The sequence below is a fragment of the Petaurus breviceps genome, unplaced genomic scaffold (assembly GCF_028583685.1).
Source record: "Petaurus breviceps papuanus isolate PSGF00001 unplaced genomic scaffold, PetGlider_PUasm1.0 419, whole genome shotgun sequence".
NCBI lineage: Eukaryota > Metazoa > Chordata > Mammalia > Diprotodontia > Petauridae > Petaurus > Petaurus breviceps.
In genome coordinates, this window is record NW_027186324.1 from 4,195,930 (window position 1) to 4,221,514 (window position 25,585).

The window sequence follows — 25,585 nt, forward strand, 5'->3', positions numbered from 1 at the left end:
AGTTTAGTGCTTTATTATTTATTTATTAATTATTTTTAATTAATTCAATAAATAAATAATTATTTATTAATAAATAATAACTGCCTCATAATATAGTGAGTTCTGTGAGCCCAAGATCAGAGACTTGCTCCTTTCTTCATGTTCTTGCTGCTTGCCATGGTGCCTTGTACAGCTCTTAATACATGCTTGTTGACTTGACATAACTCTAAGCAAAAGCTGCATTCTGTTGTTGGGTGTGCCCTGGGAGGATTCTTACTTCCATATTGGTTAGGCTAGATTGTTTGTAAGTTCCCTTTCTAAATGTGGGGTGCTTCGATTTTAAATGGATTAGACCTGATGACCTCAGAATTCCCTTCCAGTTCCAGGATTGATTGTATGTGTGACTGCCTAATAAGGTTTTCCAAAGCACTTTCCATATCTGTCATTGTCCTAAAGATGAAGCATTGGATTTGAAAGAGCTTTAGTGGCATTTTTCCCGTTATGACTCAGCTAGATCCTAGCCTCTGTGCTCTGGAAAGGTAAGACCAAGTTGTAAAGGGATTTAAAACTTCAGTAGAGGAGGGTTTTTTTATTCCAAAAGTGATGAATAATCACTAGAGTTCACATGCCTCCCTCAGTTCATGTCCCTCATGACATAAACCTTAAAGTAACTAAAGGAATTTGATGTTCTGGGTCAGCCATGGCCATGGTAGCATTTGAGGGACAAGGAAGAAGCAAGAAGCCTTATCTACCCAGCCTTTCAGATATCTCCCATCTAAAGGCCCCAGCTTGCAAGCACATAGGAGAGTTCATACATTTCCCTTTTGTGGAAGTATGAATGATGATTTCTCATTCTTCCTTGTTTGGTTAGTATGCTAAATGGGTTATAAAGCTGGAAGGCACTGAGGCCTAAAGTGGGGGAGAGGTTTGCCACTGGAGAAGGCTAAGGTTGGAACATTATTTTGCTGAAGAAAATCTCCTTTTTTTTCTTTTTTAAATTTTTAATGTGGCCAAATAGAAACTGTGGATAAGCGCTAAGCAAGAACTTTTTTCTCTGGTCTGGTCCCTCTCCAGTTTTTAAATGTTTTGGACAGTGCCGCTCTGATTACATCTGCAGGCTCCTTTAGCACCCTGAGATGTAGTTCGTGCTGGACAAGCAGCCTGGTCCTCCAATTCCTCACCTACCTGGGGCTACAATTCCCTCTTCCTACTCTTTCTTTCTTTTGCAGGGCCTGCTTCTTTCTTATTCCTAACATAAATAAGTTTGTTTAGCTGTCCATAGTGCTTTTCAGGACCATCAGCCCACTTTGAACTTTGAACCTTCCTTCCTGTCAATATTTTGGTTGGTTCCTGCTATTCTTATGTTTTCCTATTTGCTTGTATTTAAGAAAGCACCAGTGTGCTGCTTTAGACATCTCCCTTCACTGGGATTGATTGGCAGTTATGTGGGCAGAATTTTATTTTGTTTCTTTAGAATCTATTCCCATTCCTTGAGTTATTATCCATTTCATAGTTTCTGGTCCCAGAATCCTGTCGATCTTTCCCAACTTTTTTTGAAATTTGCTTCCCTGAAGCCTACAGGAGATACTGGTATAATGAAAATGCAGTCAGGATCCCTGAATCTGAATCTTGACTGCTGCTTTGACATCTGTGTGACCTTGGGCAAGTTATTTGGCTTCTCTGAGTCTCAGATATCTCATTCTTTAAATGAGAGGGTTGGATTAGACATCCTCTACCTATCACTGCTTCTACCCCTAAGTCTATGATTCTTCATCCAGTGTTCTCATTCCTTGCTACTAAAATCTTCAAGGTGACCACCCATCATGCCCTGCCAGGGCTTCAGTGACTCACAAATGCAGAATTGTTACATTTTAGGTGATGGGGAAAGCCCATAAGACAAAAAAATGCTAGAAATAGAAGAGAGGAAAAGGAATCTAGTAAAGAAAGTGGGTTAATATGAAGATTAATTGTAGGACTTAGGGAACTGAAAGTTTTAAATAAATAATGACAATAAAATGTGCTTTAATACATACTATGTATTTCTTGGCTATGAGTCCTGGAAGGAAGGAACCATGGATGAATTCCCTAACCTCCCCCAAAGGATTTTTAAAAATATTTTTATGCATTTTAAAGTAGTCAGAAATATTTTCTTCATAGATTCCTTTTGCTTTCCCCTCAGCCACTTATAAAAAATCCTTTGTTTTGCGCTCTGTATGGTATCTTTCATTTGGAGTACATGCAAGTATGATTTTTAATATGCACTCAAGTCACGAAGCTATCAGGGGGTCACAAAGCGTATTCCCTTGAATCCAGGCAAGGCATTGCCTAAACTGTTTTATACAGATGTTGTCTATCCTGTTTAACATCTGGGCTGGAGATTCTATAATCTCCCTCGATAGCCTGTTTTAGTTTTTAATCACCTTTATTACTGAGTTGTCCCCTTGTTTAATCACTTGTGAAGATGAAGAACAGTTGTCTTTTGGGAGAAGCAAAAAAGGGCCCCGTCTTTTCCTGCCATTATTAAAGTTCCCAATGTAGAAACCCTAAATTCAGTCTTTACTAGGTTTCAATGCTTGCCCTTCATGCTCAACAAGGACCGAAATGGCATCCGGGTGTCGAGGTTAGTGTACGTTGTGTCTGGCTGAAGCTGATCAGACCAGTATGGACTTAGAAAGCTCTACCACAGGTCAGGCACATATAGTCCATACGACCATTTGGAAGGTAGATGTCTCTAAATTTGCACATCTCATGTTTTATTTTGGAGGGCGTAAGGCAGGGCAGTTGGAGTTAAGTGACTTACACAAAGTCACACAGCTATTAAGTGTTAAGTGTCCGAGGCCGGATTTGAACTCAGGTCCTCCTGACTCCAGGACCTCATTGAACAGTAAACAGTAAAATATTTGGTGCCTGGCATCCCATACTTGAAAAACACATAGACTGAGCTGGTTGCTGACAGCCGGGGGATAGGGGTTGATGAAGGGAAACTCCCAGGCTTTGTGTGCTTTGGCATGTGGACAATAGCCCAGTTGTGCTTACAGATTTGGTTTTGGAGCTTAGACTGGTGCCTTACTTTTCTGATTTCCCTGTCCTTGGAGGTCAGAGGCAGAGGCCTTAGGGGAGGGGAAAATGGAGAACTGAGGGAAAGGTATTTTACTAGTGGAGTTGTGGAAAAAAAATTAAAAGGGGAAAGGTATCCTTTTGTTTTGTTTTTTGAGATCTAGGATTAGAACGTAAGTCAATATGATTTTTATGCTGAAGGGAGAAGGCTGGGTTTCTTGCAGTAAATTAGTTCTACACTTAAATTTTTCCTTAAAGTATCCATGCCTGCATAAATTCTAGCGATTAATTTAAGCAGTTGCTTAAAACTTTCTTAGAATGAATAGTAATCAGTTGCTCAATGATAATCACTTAGTGCTTTAAGGTTTGCTGTAAAATGCTTTACACGTACTAACTCATTTGATTTTCGCAATTTTACAGTTTTCACAATAGGTATGATTAATTATCCCCATTTTGCAGATGAGGAAACTGAGGCAGACAGACAAGTTAAGTGACTTGCCCTGGGTCACCCTGAGACCAGGTTGGAGCTCAGGAAGATAAGTCTTCCTGACTTCAGATCTCTGTCTCATATATATCATAAATTCACCAGTGCCAACCAAGACACATTGGCTAGTCTTGCTCGTGAAATTTAGGATTTAAAACCGTCTTTCCTCCAAGCTATTGTGTCATGGCAGAACAAGTATTTGAACCCAGATCTTCTCCAAACCCAATCCTCTTAAAGTATATCGTGAAACTAAACTTATTCCTAAGCAACAGTATATCTAACAGTGGATGCGTTCATTGTCCTGTCTGCATTTCTTCCATGGTGGTAATTCTCTCAATAGTATTCTAAATTTAAACCCAATCTGGACCAAAATTTCCACCAAGAAAGAACCACTCCCCAAGTCCAGTACTGACACAGTAACAGGTTCCATGTAGGAATCATCCAGAGAGGGATATATGAGCCACCATATGTTTTTTGAAAGTCCCACTTAAGAAGTAAAGATAGTTCTGATTTTAAGCCCTTGTATTCTCTTAGGGAATCCACTGGACCAAGAACTACTGTGAAGGTCCAGTTTGCCCCAAGATATGAGAGTTGACTCCACAGGCCCCAACCCCAGACAGTTTTTAAAAGACTATCCGTGTCTCCAGGAACCTTCAGGGATACGGGATGACCACTATAGGAGTGTTTTCATTAAGGAATAGAAATGAGGATGACTTTTTGAAGAAGTGTTTTGTAAGGTTTTCAAGATTTTTTGTCCTCTCCCTTCTGATTGTGCTTGAATTGCTTACGCCCTCTTTGTGAAAAGGTTAATTGAAGTTACAGGTGTCATTTGTGACTGTGAACATGCTAACTGGTCATGGCAGTGACTGAACTGACCTTATCTGACCCCCATATTACTACATAAGCAAAAACCACCTTGAAGGAACCCAATGCGCACTCATAATCTCCCTAATTCTGCAGCAACAAAGAAGAGAGCGTGAGGCTAGAAGGCAGCAGGAGCGTGAGCAGAGGAGGAGGGAACAAGAAGAGAAAAGGCGCCTAGAGGACTTGGAGAGAAGACGGAAAGAGGAGGAAGAGAGAAGAAGGGCAGAAGAAGAGAAGAGGAGAGTGGAGAGGGAGCAGGTGAGTCCAGGAAGGAAGGTGACAGTACTTTGACTTTGTTGGGACTCAAAGAGGTTTGATTGTTTTTTTTTAAATAGGAGAGAAAGTCATTATTTTGAATAAAGCAATGCAGCTAGGAGTGCTGTTAATTAAATCTTTTTTTCTTGCTAAATTATTCATAAATAAAGCTACATGAGAATTACAGTGAACGTATTTATTATTCAAGTTGAGTGGTGATTGAATAGTAATTTACTCCACAAAAGATGCCTTTTGGACTTAGATTATGTCGCAGAAGCTGATAAATCAAGATTATGACGATAGTTAATTATGAACTCTTCTGTCTTAATTATAACGGATCTCTTATTGCATTGAAAGATCACTGATAAAAAAAAAGTTGGCAAAGGGTTTCAGAAATCAGTAGTAGCCAATTGGATGTTATGGTGAGTGAACATGGAAGATGATTGGCAAGATCTTATAATAAGAGGAAGTAAAAGCAAAATTTTTCTCCATTTTTATTTCAAGTCACTTTTTAGCCATCACATTTTATTGAAGTCAACTAATGACTGTATTTAGAAATGACCATTCATTCTTGAAACATGTGTAGACACAATAATTTGACTGTAATTAATCTAGGTGACTAAGATATGTTTGTTTTCTATTACAGAATTTTATGGGTTTGAACCAGAGCACTAACATTACGTACCCTCATTTTTTGTCTATTAACTTCCTTTGCTTTTAATTGCCTTTAAAAAAAATGAGAAGAGATAGTTCAAATAATGTTCTAAACTCTCATTTGAAATACTTACCCAGCCTAATTGTGTCTTTCAAATTTGCTTATTCAACCGCTCCTCGTTTACTAAACTTTAAATGCCTCAAGTTTTTAAGAATTGGGTTTGCATGCACATCCGATTGCAATTTTATTCACTCATTCATTCCACACGTATTTAGTAAAAACCTATTTGTGCATGTGACTCTTGAAGCTTCAATTTACTGTTGTCATTCATTGTGCTTGAAGTTGTGGCTAATTCATGGTATTTTTTAAGTGTGCATTTGTTTTGAAATGTCAGTTATATTTGGAGTTAAGGGCTTTAAAGAATTCAACCACATGAGTTTTCTGATCATTTCAGTAGTTTGAGAGATTGCTTGGCTGCTGCATTCTAGACAGAAATACTTCTAAGCTAACATGAAGTTAAATGAAGATACAGGGCTAGAAGTGGTCTGTTAGTGGTGCTTATACTTTGTGAATTTATACATTCTGCACCCCAACTTATAAAGAAGAAAAGTTTTTAAAATCTCATTATCATTTTCATGATGCATTTCTCTTCTAGCATAAAAATCATTATGATGGCCTTGCTATTAAGGAGCATGCTTTGTGTACATATGTGTTTGTGTGTGTAAATTTGTGTTCTGTGAAGTGGGTTGAATACATGCTAGGATTTGTGTGTAGCTGGACAGGATATTTTCTTGAATTATTTTGAGCTGATAAGGATAGGGAACAGATGAGGTGAACTCCTTGTCAAAAGACGATGATGTTTTAAATCTGTGTAGATCAGAAAATAAAATTAGTTTGGTGTCAAAATTTATTTGTGAATGTTTGCCATCACTCTTGGCAGTGGTAAGCCTCAGGATGGTATGCTTGAGGGTGATGAGGATTTGATGGAGATTAGGAATGTAGAGGACGGGTCAGAAGTGAGATGCCTTAGCCAGCTTCCTTGGGAGAAGTAACATCGGTGGACTCCATTTGTATTTGCTGTATCAGGTTAGACTTCCTAAGGAAGTTTGTGTACAGTAAACTCTGTCACCTAGCCCTTCACCAGACAAAATTCATAACTAAAATTCTTTTGTTAAGCCTCTTTATGACCAAGGCTATGAAAACACTGCATGGGAAAAAGTGGTCTCAAGAGGTGAAAGTTCACAAAATGGGAGTGTTTTCCCATGAAAATAATTCTTATGGACTTCGGAATGACTCTTCCCTATACCCTTACCTTCCCCCCAGCTACTTATACCCATATCCTTTATCAGGGTAGGAAGTTAGGTCATTGTCTCATTTTAAAAAGAGGGTATAGAGTGATCTATATTTTTTAAAGTGCTATCAGATTCTTTGTCTGCAAAATGATGGGGAATACCTGACTTCTAAGATCCCCATAAAATTTTAAGTCTGTGATCCTTTTGATATGATCTTTTTCTCATTTGAAACTCCCAAAATTATTTTGTGAGTTAGGTATGGCAGGTACTATAAGTCATTCATTCCTCAGATGAAAAAATAGCCAGAGAAGTTAAATGACCTGCCACAGAAGGTGTCCGTGGTGGGGTTGAAATCGTAATCTAGGTCTCTTGATTCTCAGTGTCCTGATATTGTCATTGTGACATGACAGCAACACCAGGATAGGCATTCCAGCATCTTAAAAACGCATTTTGGAGGTGTTTAGCACTTTTCATCATTTAATGACTTTCCTTGTCAGAAAACAAAAAAACAAACAAAAAGCCAAAGAGGGTCACTGAAGACCTGTTTTTATTGTTTCCTAGATAGCATTGAGATTAAAATTGCAGAGCTGATGGCTTTTACTTATATTTATTGAAGTACTTCCGGGTGATTTCAGAATCATCCAAGAAAGATACAGATATGATCAGAAGTGTTTCACTGCTATGTTTTTGTGGTATGCCTTTAAAATGGATAATCTCTGCATGGTGTATATGTTAACTCTATTAACCAGAAGTTTTGCTTAACCAGAACACCCCCCCGTTTCCCAGATAACCAAGAGTTTGCTGTACTTATACATTGAATTCTTGCTTTTCTAAAGTCCATCATTCGAGTCTCATCCGGATGCTTACCTGTGTATACAAATACACAGCGTTAGAGTATGTGTCCCTATTTAATCACCTACGGAGGCTTTTCTTTGTGGACCCATCTTAAGAGTCTAAGGCCTTCATGGAACGGTTTTTTTCAGGCATCTGTCCCTAAGTGAACTGTTGCCAAAGAGGTTTGGGGAAAGTGGCCACGCAGGGGGTTCTGCTGCACTCCTTTTGAATAAATTGACTGCTGGGTCATTTTTATGTGACAGGAGTATATCAGGCGGCAGCTACAAGAAGAGCAGCGGCACTTGGAAGTCCTTCAGCAGCAGCTGCTCCAGGAGCAGGCCATGTTACTGGTAACGCACTGTATCTGTCTTGTTCCCTAGCTTCAGGGCTCATTTATCCGGCCAGGCCCAGGACTCTCCCCCCGCCCCCGTCCCCCAGCTGGGCACAGCTGCGCTCACTGTAGGAACAATGGAGCTGGACTCAATGGCCGTTTCTGTTAGTGTAGTGGGCTGACAGGCACAGCACAGAGGAGGCCTCTGCTCACATCCAGAGGAGGGCTTGCTTTCTTTATTCACCTCAATAAGTTGAGCTGTTCTGTTTTTGGCGGTCAAGTTTTTTGGTTTTTTGTTTTGTTTTGGTTTGGTTTTTTTGCGCAGACCTTGGCATTCATCGAAAGAACGGAGAGTGCTTAACGCTCCGGATTCCAAGCACACACCACATAAAGTTAACCGGGGGCATTGTTTAGTATCGTTACAGACGCAGTCTCTGTTCTAAAAGCGTCACATCTTTATTGAAATCATTATCTCGGGGCGGGGGAGCCAGTTTGGTCCTAACAATCCAGTAATTATCATGGTTAGCACTATTCTGTCAGGTTTTCCTACAGGTACCATGCCATATAAAAATCCCTGAATTTTGATGCATCAAAAAAAAAAAAACCGTAAAAGGAGAGAAACAAAATAGGCGGTCTGTTTTCCCTCCGGGGACTTGACAGATGGACGACACCCTGTTACTTTGGTCATTCTCTCCTTCCTAAAGGAATATAGATGGCGGGAGATGGAGGAACACCGGCAGGCAGAGAGACTCCAGAGGCAGCTGCAGCAGGAACAAGCCTATCTCCTGTCCTTACAGCATGACCACAGGAGGCATCACCAGCAGCAGCAGCAGCAGCAGCAGCAACAGCAGCAGCAGCAGCAAGAAAGAAATAAGCAGAGTTACCATCCTCCCGAAACAAAGCCTCACTACGAACCCGCTGAAAGAGCTCGAGAGGTAACTGTCTCGGGACGCCGGCTGGAGTCACGGGACACAGGTCACCCAGCTAGCGAGGAGCAGAGCCAGCATTCTCTCCAGGACAGTGGGCTGCTGCCTCAGTGGCAAATTTCAGTTGAAAGACAAAGATCAGAGGGGTGGCTAGGTGGCCCTGGAGTCAGAAGGACCTGAGTTCACATCCTACCTCAGGCACTTAACACACACACACAAAATAACTAGCTGTGTGATCTTGGGCAAGTCACTTAACCCCAGTTGCCCTCCAAAAAAAAAGAGAAAGAGATGGACAAATGAAATGTGAAGTGGCAATGGTGTGCCTGAATTGTCCTTAGATTTGTTTTTTTAAGAGAGAGTTTGAATACATTTATTTTTATAATTTCTGGGGGGGCGGGGGGTGGCGGTGTGGAGTTACAGATTACCACCACAGATAGGGAAATTTGGCCATGATGGGAGATGCCTTATGAGTTTTTTTAGATAGTCCTGATTTCGTGAGTTAATGAACTTCAGTACTAGATAATACAGGAGGAAGGCCCTAGGCTCAGAATTGACCCAAGGAGGTAAGATGTTCGCAGTGTACATTTTCTCATGGAGACCAAGTCTGTAATCTCATAGAAACATACCAAACTCCTTAATTATCTGTTTAGACTCTCTGGGTCTGGTCCCCTATAACCAATGATAGCTCTGCTGGTTTTTAGAGAGCTATGAGAAAAGCCGAGTGTGTTGTTTTGTTATTTTTTTTTCCCTAGCGAAATATGCAAAATGATTTTCTTTGAAATGTGCTTTAGTCACAGCTGGCCATGAAAATTCTTTTTGGCTACCTTGTACTAACAAACTTCACTTTTTGTCTTAAAAAAAGTATTTTTGTTTTCCTGAAGCAAATGCTAATGCTACTTTTTCTTTTGCTGCGTTTCAGCTCTGGCTTTTCTAGTAGCTAAGGACAATTAAAGAGACCTCGTGTGAGTCCCCTAGGGGTGTTTAAGCTCTAGTTTACTAACAGTGAGTTATATCTTCTGTGCAGGTGGAAGATAGATTTAGGAAAACTAACCAAGGCTCCCCCGAAGCACAGTCTAAGCAGACAGGCAAAGTTTTGGAGCCGCCAGTGCCTTCAAGATCAGAGTCTTTTTCCAATGGCAACTCCGAGTCGGTACACCCTGCCCTCCAGAAACCAGTGGAACCACAGGTAGCAGCAGGAAGTATGGTCGGGTCAGGGGGACCTGTTTGGTTGTCTCATCAAGCTCTAGGACTGCCCTCTATACTGCAGTGCAATGGAGAGGCTTGTTTTTACGTCACTTAGACAGTTTGAGGGTAAGCAGAAGAGTTGTTTAAAAAGGGAGATATAGATGATGGGGGGGGGGGAGCAGGGAAAGATCTCTTTTAAAAAGAACCCTACTTGGGGCGGCCAGGTGGCACAGTGAGTAGAGCACCGGCCCTGGAGTCAGAAGGACCTGGGTTCAAATCTGGCCTCAGACCTTGGGCAGGTCACTTAACCCTAATCGCCCTGCCTTCTCCCCTCCCCAAAAGAGACCAAATATATGTAAACAAATAAAAGAGCACTACTGGATGCCAACATTTATATAACAAATGGGCCTTGAATGCTTGTTGCATGTTAGGTCATCATTGTGTGGGGTACTTGTGTAGGGGACATATGGAATAATAGCCATAAACTCTTTATTGAGCTTATAGACTATCTAGTAGGGGAGAAGAGACTTGTATAAGAATTAGTGGAATACAAATTACAATGTTGAAAGAGAGGTGCAAAAACTTATGTTCAATAAGATTGCTTCTGGCTGCAGAGGACTGAGAATGGCCCAGAGGAAGAGATGATCCTTGAAACAAAGACATAGATTTGTATAGACAAGCCAGGAGAGAAGAAACTAAAAGCAGCATGAACAAAGTAAGGGAAATGGGTAGTGTTGCAGGAGTGTTAATACATCAGTTTGCCCAGAATGCAATTTTGGAAGGAAGATGGTGAAAATAAGATTAGAAAACTTGGGCAGTGTCTCAGTCAACCCTTTAATGATAGTATCAATTGAAATTTAGATTTCATTTTAAGGTATGTAAGGTGCTTTATAAATACCTACATTACCTTGTTTGACTGTCACAGCAGTGTGATAAGGGAATTTTTACCATTTATAAATGAGAAAAAAAGCTGTATGACCCTTAACCTTTTTTAATGTCATTTTCTTCATCTGTAAAATGATCAGGGATGGACTCATGACCATTGTGGTCACTTTGAGCTCAAATCTGTGACCCTTTGAGCACGAGAGAAATAAAGGGATTTGCCTAGAGTTCCAGAGCCAGCCAGTCAGTGGCTCACAGGCAGGATTTGAGGAGTCTGAACTTTGTTTAGTAGGTGATCGGAAACTACCCAAAGGTCAGAGCTGTGCTTTGAGAATATTGCTCTGGGGGCAGATTGGTGATAATAGTGGATGGAGCACTGGCCCTGGAGTCAGAAGGACCTAAGTTCAGTCCTGGCTTCAGACACTTAAAGGTCTGTGACCCTGGGCTTAACCCCAATTGCCTTTTCCATCCCCACCGTCCCCTACCCCAAATAAAAGAATATTGGTCTGGGGGCAGATCGGTGATAATAGTGGATGGAGCACTGGCCCTGGAGTCAGAAGGACCTAAGTTCAGTCCTGGCTTCAGACACTTAAAGGTCTGTGACCCTGGGCTTAACCCCAATTGCCTTCTCCATCCACACCATCCCCTACCCCAAATAAAAGAATATTGCTCTGGCAGCGGCATCCAGGATGGATTGGAGATAGCAGAGTCTAGAATTAGGAAAAACAGGTAGAAGCTTTTATCATCACAGTAGTCTGGCTACTAGTAGGAAACGGGGCCCTCTAATAGGGTGGAAGCAGTGAAGAGGATGGGTGTGACAAGAAGGACACAAGTACAAACAGTCAGATTTAGTAGCTGTTTGATTAAGGGATGAGCTTATGGATGGCCCTAAGGTTTCAAACTTGGGGGTTGGCCATTGATGGAAATAATGAAATCAAGAGAAGAGGCAGCTTATAGCATTACATTTTATCATCTTTACTGTAAAGGTCTAGAAGAAAAGACTTCTTCCTATGTCTTGCCTTTGCTTTTGAAGCTGAAGCAATGCCTACCTGTGTCAGGCCCGTGACCCCACTGCCTGCTTTGCAACGCTGCCGCTGGATATCTGTTTGCCAACACTGCTTGTGCATAGTTTGTTCATGTTGAGTTGTGGGGAAGAGGGGAGGATGGAGGCTTACGGATATGGGGAGCACCCAACTTGCCTTGCGTTGAATGAAAAAGAACTCACATTGTTGAAGCCCTAGAGAGCAGGCGTCCTAAGAGCCAGAAATAGACAGCACCACCCCGTATCTCCAAAGCATCTGCTTGTAGGATCTCCTGGAAGAAGTGTCTGATTCTGTAGGGACCAGGTGGAAGGCTCATGCAGCTTTTCCGTCTGCATTGGTTAAATGCACATCCTAACCATAGCAGGGTTTTGTATGAAAACTTGAGAGGACAGTATTCTGTGATGGCATCAGCTTGTGACAGTGATCCCCAGCATATCGGTGTTCAACCTAAGGAATGAATAGTAATAGAGGAAGGAAGCAGTAGACAAAAGGGTTTTTCTTCATGGGGAGAAGGAACCCCCTTCTTTTTGACCCACAGTAACAGTACAGGGCCTAAACAAATCCCCTTAGCTAACCTCTGTGGTAGAATCATAGGATAGATGGGGAAGGAGAAAGAAAATAAGAAAAGGAAAAATCTCAGAAAGGGAGAGAATGAAAACATCTACAAGAGAAAAATAGCAGTTAATATGGTGGGGAATATACTGTTTGAGTACCAATCCACAGAAATTTCCTCAGGTGCCACCCAGGAGCCAATGGGGTCTTTAGCTTGTCTGTACACAGTGCCAGGAATCGCTTGGCCAGGGTTTCAGTGCTCTTATGTTCCAGGGTGGGTAAAATGGAAAGTAAGGAGGATGGAAGGGTATTTTCCTAAAGTCATGAAGATTTATTAACCGTAGAAAGGAAATCTTTAGAGTCATTATGAGTACATATGGTCACTTACGGAATTTGGAAAATTCTAGCAGAGTCCCTGGCTTATAGACTGATTTTTCTTTCCTTCTGTTTAGAGTGGTTCCTAAAAGCAGTCTATCCTGCCCCTCTTATACAAAAATAGTTCTTGTCTAAGACAATACAGAGGGTCAGTTACTATATATATGAAACTTTGGAAATCTATTCGTGTGAAGGATATTATTTTTTTCACAATATCAGTTAATATATTGATTTTATAGTGCCTTTTCCTGAAAATAAAAAAACACACTTTTTTAGGGGCTTTAAAAATGTCGTTATATGAATCTCATTTTTAAAATGATGGTACTGCATAGGTAGGTAGTACCATTATGCTAAATATATGTAGAGTTTTTATGCTTATATACATAAAGATGATATAATCAATTTGATTTTTCTGTCCATCCTTCTTTTCATTCCTTTAGTAATGCTAAGTAATTTAGTAGCAACTGGTTAAATTCAGCTGATTAATAATTGTCACATTTCTGAATTATGTCACATGACCTCTCTTCCCCTTCCCTTCCACTCCTCCAGCCAAAAAAAAAATCCAAACAAACCAGCAGCAGCAGTGCGTTAAAAAAGTTGAACATAAGAAATTTTAAATTTGAAAAAGTTAAACAGTGCTCCAGATTCCTAAAGAAGCCACATTTCTCATCTTGCAAAACTGGGTTGAGAATGCTTGGAGCCATTATTATTTGAAAACAGAAGGGTGAAGAAGAAAAGATTGGTACAGGGCTTTGACAAGTTGGGTTTTTTTTGTTTGTTTTTAGAATGAACTTTTACAGAATGAACTGTAATGTCATAAAGGCATCTGTCTTTAATTTTTTTTATATGAATGTGCTATTTCTTTGCTAATTGTGTCTGAAATTTAATCTAGCAGGTAATGTGAAGATGGATGTATTTAGGTTTGCATGTTTGGCAGTGGTCTTTATCTTGTATGTTCTTTTCCTTCCTTTCCTGCCCTCCTGTCTTGACATGTGTGTGCATGCACCAGATGATCCATGAAAACTGTAGCTCTCTAGTGTGCATGGGGGACGCAGACTCTTAAGTCAGAAGTACCTGATCTTGTTGCCTAGATATGTGTCCTTGAGGACTTTCTCTTGCAGACATGCCTTTGTTATTTCTCTCCATGTTGTGCCCTCTGGGTCACTTTCTTTTCTGGTGATTGTCTTGCCTTGCCTCCCACCATCTTTCCTCTGCGTGTCCCTTGTTACCACCTCTTCACTTTGGATTTGGTGTTGACTGGAAAGCCAGTTTTATGCAGAACGCATTGAATGTTTTGTGTTTTGTTTTCTCGTAAGGTACAGTGGTCCCATCTGGCATCTCTCAAGAACAATGTTTCCCCTGTCTCGCGATCCCATTCCTTCAGTGACCCTTCTCCTCCCAAATTTGCACATCACCATCTTCGTTCTCAGGACCCATGTCCACCTTCACGCAGTGAGGTGCTAAGTCAGAGTTCTGACTCTAAGTCGGAGGTACCCGATCCCACTCAAAAGGCTTGGTCTAGATCAGACAGTGACGAGGTGCCCCCAAGGGTAAGAAGTAGAAAGACAGACGTATACATTTTTTAAGGGTGCGGTGACTCTTCACCAGAGCTAATGGGGCAGTGAAACTTAACAGAAGGGTACATACTGTGGGGAGGGACTTCAGAAACAGCCAGTTGTGCCTAGCCAACAACAGGTGTAACCCAAAATATTTGAGGCTCAAACCTACAACAAATAGGTTTCCAGACCGAATGTAATTAGCTTCTGCATTGGCAGATGCCTTATTATGGCATATAAGAGCTATGTGATTTATTTCACACTATTAATAAAACGTTAAAAATGTTCAGGAAAAGACTTCAGAGAAAAATTAATCCAAATGGTAGAGCCTTAAAATCATAGGAAAAATCTATTATTTTCTTTTCCAAAAGACATTTTTGTTTTTCTTCACAAGATGATAGAATTAAACAAAGGGACATTTGGGTGGATTTCCCCCTTCCACTGGGAATTTGCTTCTTCTGAATACTTCCTTGCTTCCTGCTAGCCTCTCCCTCCTGCTGACCCATGTGTAGAGCTCATTGTTCATTTCCTTTGAGCATTTTTTCCTGGTTCTCACATTATCTCAGCAAAATGCTTTGTGTGTTCCCTGCCACTGAAGCTTCAGTCGAAACATCATATTCTTTTTAAATGTCAGACACAGGGAGAATGTTTGTGTTGGCTCCATAGGTACCTTAGACTAGGTTCTCTGTCTTCCTCATTGGATGCATGGGGAACCACAGGAAGCTTTATTAGCAGTAGGGAAAAGGGCTGGTTGGGTCCATCTTAACAGGTTGGGTCACATGATTAGAAATTATTTAAGTGCATTCTTTAGTGGGGATAGCTTTTTCCCTGCTTTTTTCAGTAATGTAATTATCCTGCTTTCTCTGCCTAAGGTACCTGTGAGAACAACGTCCCGTTCTCCTGTTTTGTCTCGCCGTGATTCTCCACTGCAGGGCAGTGGGCAGCAAAATAATCAAGCAGGTCAAAGAAACTCTACAAGGTAAGGGAAAATGTTAGAGTCAAGTCTACTCCATTCTCTTGTACAATCTCAGCGTTCTTCATATTGCCTTTTAGATAGAACAGTGGAGAAGAATACATTATGTGTATAACTGTGAATTCTGAACTTCTAGACAAATGCTGTTTCTAGAAAAAGAAAAGCTGCTTTGAAAATCTGTTATTTTTCTTCTCAATAGACAGGGATAGATGGTTCTACAGAGAATGGAGACCTGTGAAACCACTTTGCCATTTTAATAGTTATAAAGTGACTATATTAAACTATTGTTAACTTGGCATGAATGGAAGGAGAGAACTAAAGACAAAGGGTTATTAGCATCTTCTTGGCACTGGTGAATGATGCCAAATGCTCAAAAAGGAACAAAAAATCTAGGGCACTGACCTCTGGAATAGTTATTCCAAATTCCATTTGCCCATCATTTTGAGTGATTATTTCTGTGTTTTGAACCTCAGTGGAGGGATGGGAATGCAGGTGCCACAAATAAGGCCTCACTGATGATGACTAAGTAGAGAATCAAAATTCAATTCAGCAGTAATTATTCAAGCATTATGTACAAGGCATTGTATTCAACTCTGGGTACACAAAGACAACACTAAAAATAGTTTCTCCCCTAAAAGAGTTTACATTCCTGGAGTAGGGGGTGGAAATGAGAATACACTGTGGACATAATTAAATACCAAGTGTATACGACACAATACGGAATCATTTCAAAAGGGAGAGTACTGGTAACTGGGGAAGTCAGAAAAGGCTTTGTGTAGTGGGTTCTGAGCTGTGTTTTGAAGGAAACTGGGATACAGTAAGATGGAAATGAGAATGAGCTACAGTCCTTGCATGATGAAATTAGTTTTATAAATGATGGAGGTTAGATACAGCATATCATATATGAGAAAGAGCTAGCAGGTTACTGGGACATGCATAAAGGAGAATCATATGAAATAAAAGGCTAGAAAGGTAGGTGGTAGCCAGTAGATTGTGTGCGGCAATCTTTAAATGCCAGGTTGAGGATTTTGTTTCTTATCTTAAAAGCAGGAGGGAGCCATTAAAGATTTTTTAGTAATAAATGCAAGAAATTTGTTAATAATGATGATGGGGCGGAGTCAAGATGGTGGAGTAGAAGCAGGACCTCCCCCCTGCTCCGGTTTCCACCTTCCCAAATCCATGTAAAAGCAGACTCTGAACAAACTTTGGAGCTGCTGAACCCACAAAATGGCACAGAGAAGCTAACCTTCTGCTGAGGACAGCCCGGCAGGCCGGCAGGGTGACAGGAATAGGTCAGCACAGCGCTGAGCCCAGCCCCACACCAAGGCTTTAGCCCCAGGGCAGGCCTGACCAGACACCAGCAGGAGGGACTCCAGATCAGCAGCAGCTGTGGCCGTTTCCAGATTTATCAACACATAGATGTGAAGGACAAAGTGAGAGGTCAATGCAGTCTGGACTTTGGGACCCAGTAAGTGGGAGTGCAGGGCTTTTGACCCCAGGGCAAGAAGCCATTGAGAGGCTGGCACAGCCAGCCAGTGCCACGTGGCAGCTTCAGCTCCTAGCCTTCAGAGTGAAGGGGGACCAAGCACCAATCTGAGGGGTAATCGCTCTTGCTTTAACCTGCTTGGATCTGGATTGCAGTCTAGGGTGGAGGTCCTGGGGTGTGTGTCCAGCTTGCCAGAGCAGGTGGAGGCCTCAGAGAGGGCACCCATCTAATGCTTCCAGCAGCTGAGAAAACCCCAGCGTTTGGGACGAAAGCTCCCCTGTCTGGTGGCAGAGTCCTACTGTGGCAAAAAACCCAGGGGTCAAGAGACTGAGGGGCGACATGACCAGGCAAAGGAAACAAAGAAGACAGAAGATTCCAACATCAGACTCCTATTTTGGGGATAAAAAGGAGCAAAGCATGGAACAGGAGGAAGACAGTGAAGTCAGAACTCCTGCACCAAAAGCTTCAAAGGAAAATAAGAGCTGGTTACAGGCCATAGAGGACCTTAAGAAGCAGATAAGAGAAGTGGAGGAAAAATTGGGAAGAGAAATGAGAACAATGCAAGAAAATTACGAAATGAGAGTCAACAGCCTGACTGAGGAAAATAACACCTTGAAAAATAGACTAACTCAAATGGTAAAAGAGGCTCAAAAAGGCAATGAGGAGAAAAATGCCTTAAAAAGCCGAATTTGCCAGATGGAAAAAGAATCTCAAAAGCTCAATGAGGAGAATCATTGCTTCAGAATTAGATTGGAGAAAATGGAAGCTAGTAACTTTATGAGAAATCATGATGCTGTTAAACAGATCCAAACAAATGAAAAAATAGAAGCCAATGTGAAATATCTCATGGGAAAAACCACTGACCTGGAAAATAGATCCAGGAGAGATAATTTAAAAAGTATTGGACTACCTGAAAGCCATGATCAAAGAAAGAACGTAGAAATCATCCTCCAGGAAGTTCTCAAAGAAAACTGCCCTGATGTTTTAGAACTGGAGGGCAAAATAGAGGTTGAAAGAATCCACTGATCACCTCCTGAAAAACATCCCAAAAAGAAAATTCCTAGGAATATTATAGCCAGGTTCCAGAATTTCCAGATTAAGGAGAGAATATTACAAGCAGCCAGGAAGAAACAATTTGAATATTGTGGAAACACAATCAGGATAACCTAGGATGTGGCAGCTTCTACACTGAGGGATCTAAGGGCCTGGAATATGATATTCCGGAGGTCAAAGGAGCTGGGATGAAAACCAAGAGTCACCTACTCAGCAAAACTGAGTATCATGTTTCAGGGGAAAATATGGTCATTCGGTGGAATAGAGGACTTTCAAGCATTGTTGCTGAAAAAACCAGAGTTGAATAGAAAATCTGACATTCAGATACAAGAAGCAAGAGAAGCATGAGAAGGTAAACAGGGAAAAGAAATCATGAGCAACTTATCAAAGTTGAACTATTAACATTCCTACATGGAAAAACAATAAGAGTAACTTATGAGACTTTTCTCAATAGTTGAAGGGAATAGGAATATATATATATGTCTATATATGAGGGTATATGGGCATATGAATACATATGTGAATGTGTGTATATATGTTTAGAGGTATACGTAGATAGAGGGCACAGGACCAATTTAACAGGAAGGGATGATACTTAAAAGGTGAAATTAAGAGGTGAGAGAGGAATATAATGAGAGGAGACGGGGAGAGACAGAATGGGGTAAACTATTTCATATAGAAGAGGCAAGGGAAAATGGTTTCAATGGAGGGGAAGAATAGGAAGGCAAAAGGGAACAGGTCAACCTTATTCTCATTGAATTTGGCTTAGAGAGGGAATAATATACACACTAAATAGGGTATCTCACCCTACAAGAGAGTGGGGGGGAAGGGGATGAGAGGGGGGATGATGGAAGGGAGGTCAGGCTGGGGGGGAAGGAAGTTGGAAGCACCCACTTTTGAAAAGGGACAAGATCAAAGTAAAGAATAGAACAAATGGGAGGTGGGATAGGAGGGAGGGAAATATAGTCAGTCTTTTACAATATATCTACTGTGTTATTGTTTTGCATTAGCTACATATGTACAACCTATACTGAACTGCTTATCTTCCCAGTAAGGGTGGGTGACAAGGAAGGAAGGGAATGAATCTGGAATTGAAAGTTTTAAAATCAAATACTCAAATATATATGTATGTATGTATATATGTATATGTGTGTATATATTAGTATTATTATTATTACTATTTTATATGTAATTGGGAAATAAGATATACAGGCACTGGGGCATAGAGATCCACTGGAAAAGTCGAAAGGGGTATGTTAGAAAATATGGGAGAGGGCAGATTGGAGGAGGGGATATCCTGTGGGACTGCTATTTTGGGGCGGTGGGTAGGGGAAAAACAGGGAGAAAATTTGTAACTCAAAATCTGGTGGAAATGAACGATGTAAATCAGAAGTTAATAAAGCATTTAAAAAATAAATTAAAAAAATAATAATGATGATGGTGATAGCAGCTAGTATATATTTAGCACTTTACAAATAAACTGGCACAAATACATTACCTACTACAAATACAGATGCAACACCACCATACAACTAAGGCAGATGGAGGTTAAGTGACTTGCCCAGGGTCTCACATCTAGTAAGTATCTGGGATCCAGATTGGAACTCAGATCTTCCTGTCTCTAGTTCTACTATGCCATCTAGCTGCCTCAGTCAATGCCTAGTTAACTCAGTCTCGGCAAACCCATGTAAGGAAGTTGTGATGCTGTCATCATGGGTCTGTCTAGAATTTTGAGAATAGTCCGTGTGGATCTGAATATCATTAATATATACATTTTTTTCTTAAAAATCACTTAGCATATTAATAGACCTTGGGAGATCAGTTTGGCCTCTCAGCCTTGCAGTCCCTTAGCTATAGAATTTGAATTTTTTTTTTTTTGGTGAGGTTTTAAAAAAAAGGAACTTCATAAAACCCTTGTGTGGTTTCAGTTGTAGTTATTAAATTGTGGGAATGGCAAAAACAATCTGTAGTAACGAAAGGCCTTCCACAACCTGTACTAATCTATCTCTCTAGTATTTCATATTCCTTCCTTTCATATACTCTATGTTCTAGGTAGATGTACTAATGGCTGTTTTTTATATCATCCTGCCTTCTCTTGCCTCAGCATCTTTGGACATGATATCCCCTCCCCCCCAAGACCTGAGACCCCACTCTCTCCTTGAGAAATCGTTCTCTTCTCCTAAGTCCCACCTTACATGTCACTTCCTTAAAGGAGCCTTCTGCCATCCACCACAATTAGATGTGATCGTTCCCTCCCTGAGTATCTTATAAACTCACTTCATTTCTTCTATATCCTTTTACCTTCACACCTACATTTATAATGATTTGTACAGCTTTGTTCCCTTACTCAATTATAAATTCCACATGGGAAGAAATTTTGTCATTTTTGAACTTGTGCCCTTAGGCCCTAACACTATGCTTACTCATGTGAAAATATGCAAAGGATCAGTGATTTTTTCTGAGTGGGGAATACCGTCTCTCAGTTCATATGTGTCATATAAGATAAATCCTAGGGAGTTATTTAAGACACATAAAGGTTACGTGAGTAATGAGGCCCATATAAGCTCTAAGTATCAAAGGCCAGATTTGAACCACTAACTCTCCTTTTACTGTATGCAGAATAAAAGGACTTAGTTTTTGTTGAATTCAGTTGATTACATACACATTAGAAAGCACAGGTCTGTTAACAGGTTCTTTAATTGAGGTCCTGTTAATAACTCTTTTATGAAAAATTATACTTTGTCATCTTATGTTAAGACCCTGCTCCTTGATTACAGATGGGGATCAGTCAATACATTCATATATTGAATAAATCAGGGTGTTGTAAGACACCTGTCAGTTCTTCTACTGTCATGTTCACATATTTCCTTCCTTTTCACTTCTCCCACACTCCATTTTCCAATGTGAGCTGAGGACTGTCCTTGTGATAACATTTGGTACCACCACTGGGGTTAAGCAAAATCCATGCTTGCCACCGTAAGAGCCGAAAGCATCCAAAGGAGAAAGTCACATAAGGAATAGGTAATAATAGGAGGGAACAAAGAAAAGATAAAAGTGAGTGTGGTGAACATCGTGGCAGAGACCCCAGAGGACATTTAGTCCAGCCTTGTCATTTTACAGGTGAGAAACCTGGAAACCAGAGAGGTTACGGGACTTGCCCTCCAAAGGCCACACAAGTAATAACCATCCAATGGAGGAATTAAGCCATGGCCTCATATATATATAAGGGGTACAATGTGTATTTATAGTAAAACTAAAAACTCATGATGTTTTTAAGAACCAGTAAGAACACAAATCACATCACCAGTTAAAACAGAATAGCTGTGCACTAGTCCCATTGCCAGCCTGCTTTCTTTTGCTTCTTGTACTTGACTTTAAGAGAATAGAAGACACTACCATCAGTAGTTACCAGAGTTAGTGTTAGTATTATAGGCTACCAATTTCTGGTCTGAAGATATATTATGTCATTTCCTTTCTTCCCTTGGGCACAAAGAAAGTAGTAAAGAAGTTGGTGTGCTTCCTTGAAATTAAGATACATTAACAATGTTCTAGGTAGGTGATTTAGATCAATTCCTTACCAAGAACTCAATGCATAGTTTGATTTATGTTTACGATTGTATTCCTGCAATTTGAGCTAATGAAATGGACTTTTTTCTGTCTCTCACCCTTTATCCCCGTCCTTCTCTTTCCAAATAGCAATATTGAACCCAGATTGCTGTGGGAGAGGGTAGAGAAGCTGGTGCCGAGGCCTGGCAGTGGCAGCTCCTCAGGTTCAAGTAATTCAGGCTCACAGCCAGGGTCCCATCCTGGCTCGCAGAGTGGATCCGGTGAACGTTTCAGAGTGAGATGTACGACTTCCTTTCTCTGTTTTTTTCTATTTCTTTACTTTTCTTCTTCCTAAGAAAAGCTTTCACTTTGCTTTGGGGTATTTTTTTTTTTTTTTACTAAAGATTTCTATAATTTCTATTTTCAGTTTTAATTTACTTGGGAAAAAATTGTCCTTGAAGCTCCCTGTGCTATTAAGACAAGCGGGGGGTTTATTTTATCTCTGTCCTTTTTGAGGCTGTTACTTATAGAACATGAAAATGTTCTGAGGAAAAAAAGCTTAGAGTGAGGGACCAGGGGATTCCTCCTGGTTGAATGTCAGTTTTTATAGATAGGGATGAGCAGTGGGAGTGGGAAGGTCTAGAAAGAACCTAGATAAGGCTTACCTTAGTACTGTTGTATCTAATTTTGGGGGGTGGGGGATGTGGACATGATATATTTGAATAATCATCATCTGTATCTTCCCTCCTCTCAATTTCTGGGATTTGGTCTTGACAGCATCATCAAAATCAGAAGGTTCGCCATCCCAACGCCATGAAAATGCAGCAAAAAAACCCGAAGAGAAAAAAGAAGTCTTCAGACCTCACAAACCTGCCGTAAGAAAGTTGTATCCAAAATTCTTTTACCATTTTTTCCCCTCTCTTTGTGAGGTTTTGTGTGGAAAGACTCACGAAGCGCAATTGCTGCTGCCTTTTGTACTGAGCCTGTAAGATGGGAGGTAAAGTCCTGAGAGTGTATCAAGCTGGGCATGAAGTGCTTTTAGCTTCACAATTACTTGTAGTAACCCTTCTAAGAAAGGCGTTATAAAGTCAACAAGCATTTATTAAGCACTTACTATGTACTTGGCACTATGCTAAATGCTGGGGATGTGAAGAAAGGTGAAAATCGTTCCTGCCCCACGATCTCAGGTGACGTAAGAGATAGAGAGCCTGCCTTAAATTCAGGAAGACTTAGGATCCAGCTCTGCCAGTAATGCATTAATTCAGGAAGACTTAGGATCCAGCTCTGCCAGTAATGCATTGTGCTGGCTGTGTAACCCTCATTTTCCCATAGGTTTTTCTAATCACACCCTCAAAATGTACTTTATTTATTGAATTTAAATCTTAGCTCTCTAGGCAACTTGCTAAAGCCTTAAAATGCAGAGGAAGGTCTATTCTATTTCCCTATCTCAGCCTGATAAAGAAACAGGAAATAATTTATGCTTCTGTTATATATTTGCTTTTTATAGTTCTGTTTGCCTTCTTATATAAAATATACACATATATGTTTTTTAATCAAACCTCTAGCATTTAGTAAAGGAATCCAGGAGTTGGGGCAAAATTAAACCCTTTCATTTATAGGGAAGTTTGAAAAATTACACATGAGGGGCAGGTAGGTGGCATTGTGTATCAACCCTGGAGCCAGGAGGACCTGAATTCAAATGGGGCCTCAGACACTTGACACAATTACTATCTGTGTGATCTTGGACAAGTCACTCAACCCCAATTGCCTCACCTCCCCTCCAGAAAAAAAAAAAATTACACATTTTTTTTTTTAAACACTGGCATCTATTCATTCAGCACACAGGTGGGGGATTGACAAGATTTTTTTTATGCCAGTGAAGATGGGGACTTTGTTTTGCCTAAAGTTGTATCTCTTCTAGTGCCTACCCCTATGTTCTAAATAATGCAGGTGCCTAATAAATGTCTCTTATGTTGTATTGAATAAGACTATGTTCTTTTAAAAACATGCTTATTACTCAAATTCTGCCTTTGACAAACTGGGTTCTGGTTGTAACTATCAAGCCTTTGCTACTCTACAGCTCTCATTCAATCAATTAATGGTCAGTGTGACTGATTACACACTGTGGAAATCAGATTTCTGATTTCTGACTGATTTGTTTTCTGTTCTTTCTTTCATCATGCTTCCTCACACTGTATCCTCTCCATGTGGTTCCACCATGGTGATCCCTCTGACTCAATTAAACCACAATTGTACTGAATGATTCAGGGAGAAGTGGTAAGCACTGTTTATAAAAGTTGAATGCCAAAGCAAACCTTTCCCTTGATTTCTAAACTTATTCCTTTCCTAGTTTTCTGTACCATATCCTTTTTCATTTGTAATTATTCTTTTTGTTCTTTCAAGCTTTAAAAGTATGTTTTAGGTATTAGAGATTTCTTCCCAATTTTTCCATAGGTTTTTCTAATCACACCCCCAAAATTTGCCTTATTTATTGAATTTAAGTTGTAATTATTTAATACCATAAGATCACATTGGGGTTGGGTATACAGTACGGTTTATTTTCCCTAAATCAAATCCCTTTTGTTTTCTGCTTCCTTGTGGTTGTAGTAACTAATTGGTGATAAGTAGCAACAGTTACTGGGTAAGCATATTGAATTCTTAAGCAAATTTGGGCTATATATTTAGATTTATAAAAGTTATTTCATACAGATTTTAATATAATGACATGAAAATTTCTTATCTATCCCAGAAAAAGGACAGAAAGTTGGATTTGCAGGTCAGTTATGTAGGGTGGATTTGTTTTTCCTGAGAAATGGATGTTCTAAATTTTATTCTAGTAGCTAGATACTTCATATGATATAACTTTCTTCAGATTCTAGCTGGCTCCTTGGCTGACATGTAATCTAATTTTTTCAGTGGAAACAGTAAACCAAAATAAAAGCCATATTGGTGTGACTTCACTTAATAAGGAGACATTCTTAATCTTAAGAGGCAAATTCAAAGCTTTGGTTGGTTCTTATCTTTTATGTTCAAAGACCAAAATGACATCACTATATTGGGTTCAGGGTACAGTGTGTCCCACTCACTGTAGCTGATCAGACCAATATGATTTTGAAAGGTTCTACCACAGGTTGGGCACAAATAGTCCGTGTGAAGACACAGGCACTTAGTTAGGGGACTTGAATATAAATCCCTACTCAGACAGTAACTAGCTTTGTGACTATGGACAGATCACTTACCTATCTAAACTCATCTCTAAAATGGGAGAAATATTCCTTGTCCTACCTGCCTCATTGGATCGTGATGAGAAGATTGAATTGTCAACTTTAAAATTGCATAAATGTGATTCCCAGGCAAGTTCCTGTACAAATGCTGTTCTTGAATTACGATGTCTAATGAATGCCCTTAAAAGGAGTTCATACCCATAATGAGAAGATGATAGACAACCTGAGTAGATATTCTGTTTCAAACCTATAGTTTCAAGAAGACTACATTGATGTTTTAAAAGTATGGAAAGCTTTTAACTTGACATAGGAGAAAATTACCGAAAGTTGCCTCAAGGCTTCGTCCTTCTCTGTTTCTCTCTCCCTCCTTTTGTTTGTAATCCTTGATCACCCTTATTTCTTCATCCTGCCTCTCCCTTCCCATTAGGACTTGACCGCTTTGGCCAAGGAGCTTCGAGCTGTAGAAGATGTGCGACCTCCGCACAAAGTAACAGACTATTCCTCATCCAGTGAAGAATCTGGGACAACAGATGAAGAAGATGATGATATGGAACAAGAAGGGGCAGATGAATCCACTTCTGGACCAGAGGACACCAGAGCAGTGTCAGTCTTGGGTATATTTTTGGAGAGAGAGTGGCTGTGTGTGCTTTCTTCTACCTGTTTCCTTACTTGGAACTGTAGGCATTTGTTTTTTAATTGAAAGACCAACCCTCAGTTTTTCAGGATAAAAGAATTTGCAAACTTGGCAGCTCCTTAAAATAATCAAAACTCAGTTCTCTGTATATATGAATTCCCAACTTATTTTTTTTAATCATCAACTCTGCTGGATGGGGAGATACCAGATTGATTTAATTAGATAAAATTTTTTAAACCTAAAAATTTGATTAAAACTAAAACCAATTGCCAGATTAATTTAATCAAAGAAAAAAATAATCTAAAATTTTGGTTAAAACCTAAGGGAAAAGCCACACATTTTTTTTAGGGGGAGAGCAGAGGTGGGGGGACTTTTTGCTTCCATATCCTGATGTGATGA

The 25,585-nt window shown here is 40.2% G+C and overlaps 1 protein-coding gene across 37 annotated transcripts in view; it reads left to right on the top strand.

The window, feature by feature from the left end:
- The window catches only part of MAP4K4 (mitogen-activated protein kinase kinase kinase kinase 4), a 273,822-nt gene that overhangs the window by 216,440 nt on the left and 31,797 nt on the right, over positions 1–25,585 (top strand). For 4 of the 37 annotated variants that reach the window (XM_069100536.1, XM_069100527.1, XM_069100537.1 and 1 more), the window contains exons 13-21: positions 4,481–4,642; positions 7,684–7,770; positions 8,456–8,686; positions 9,702–9,863; positions 14,031–14,264; positions 15,143–15,249; positions 21,479–21,630; positions 22,106–22,203; positions 24,980–25,155. In XM_069100536.1, the coding sequence (XP_068956637.1) occupies positions 4,481–4,642; positions 7,684–7,770; positions 8,456–8,686; positions 9,702–9,863; positions 14,031–14,264; positions 15,143–15,249; positions 21,479–21,630; positions 22,106–22,203; positions 24,980–25,155 (1,409 nt within the window). The remainder of the gene's footprint in view (positions 1–4,480; positions 4,643–7,683; positions 7,771–8,455; positions 8,687–9,701; positions 9,864–14,030; positions 14,265–15,142; positions 15,250–21,478; positions 21,631–22,105; positions 22,204–24,979; positions 25,156–25,585) is intronic. The other 33 variants (XM_069100557.1, XM_069100534.1, XM_069100553.1 and 30 more) reach the window with 12 other exon arrangements.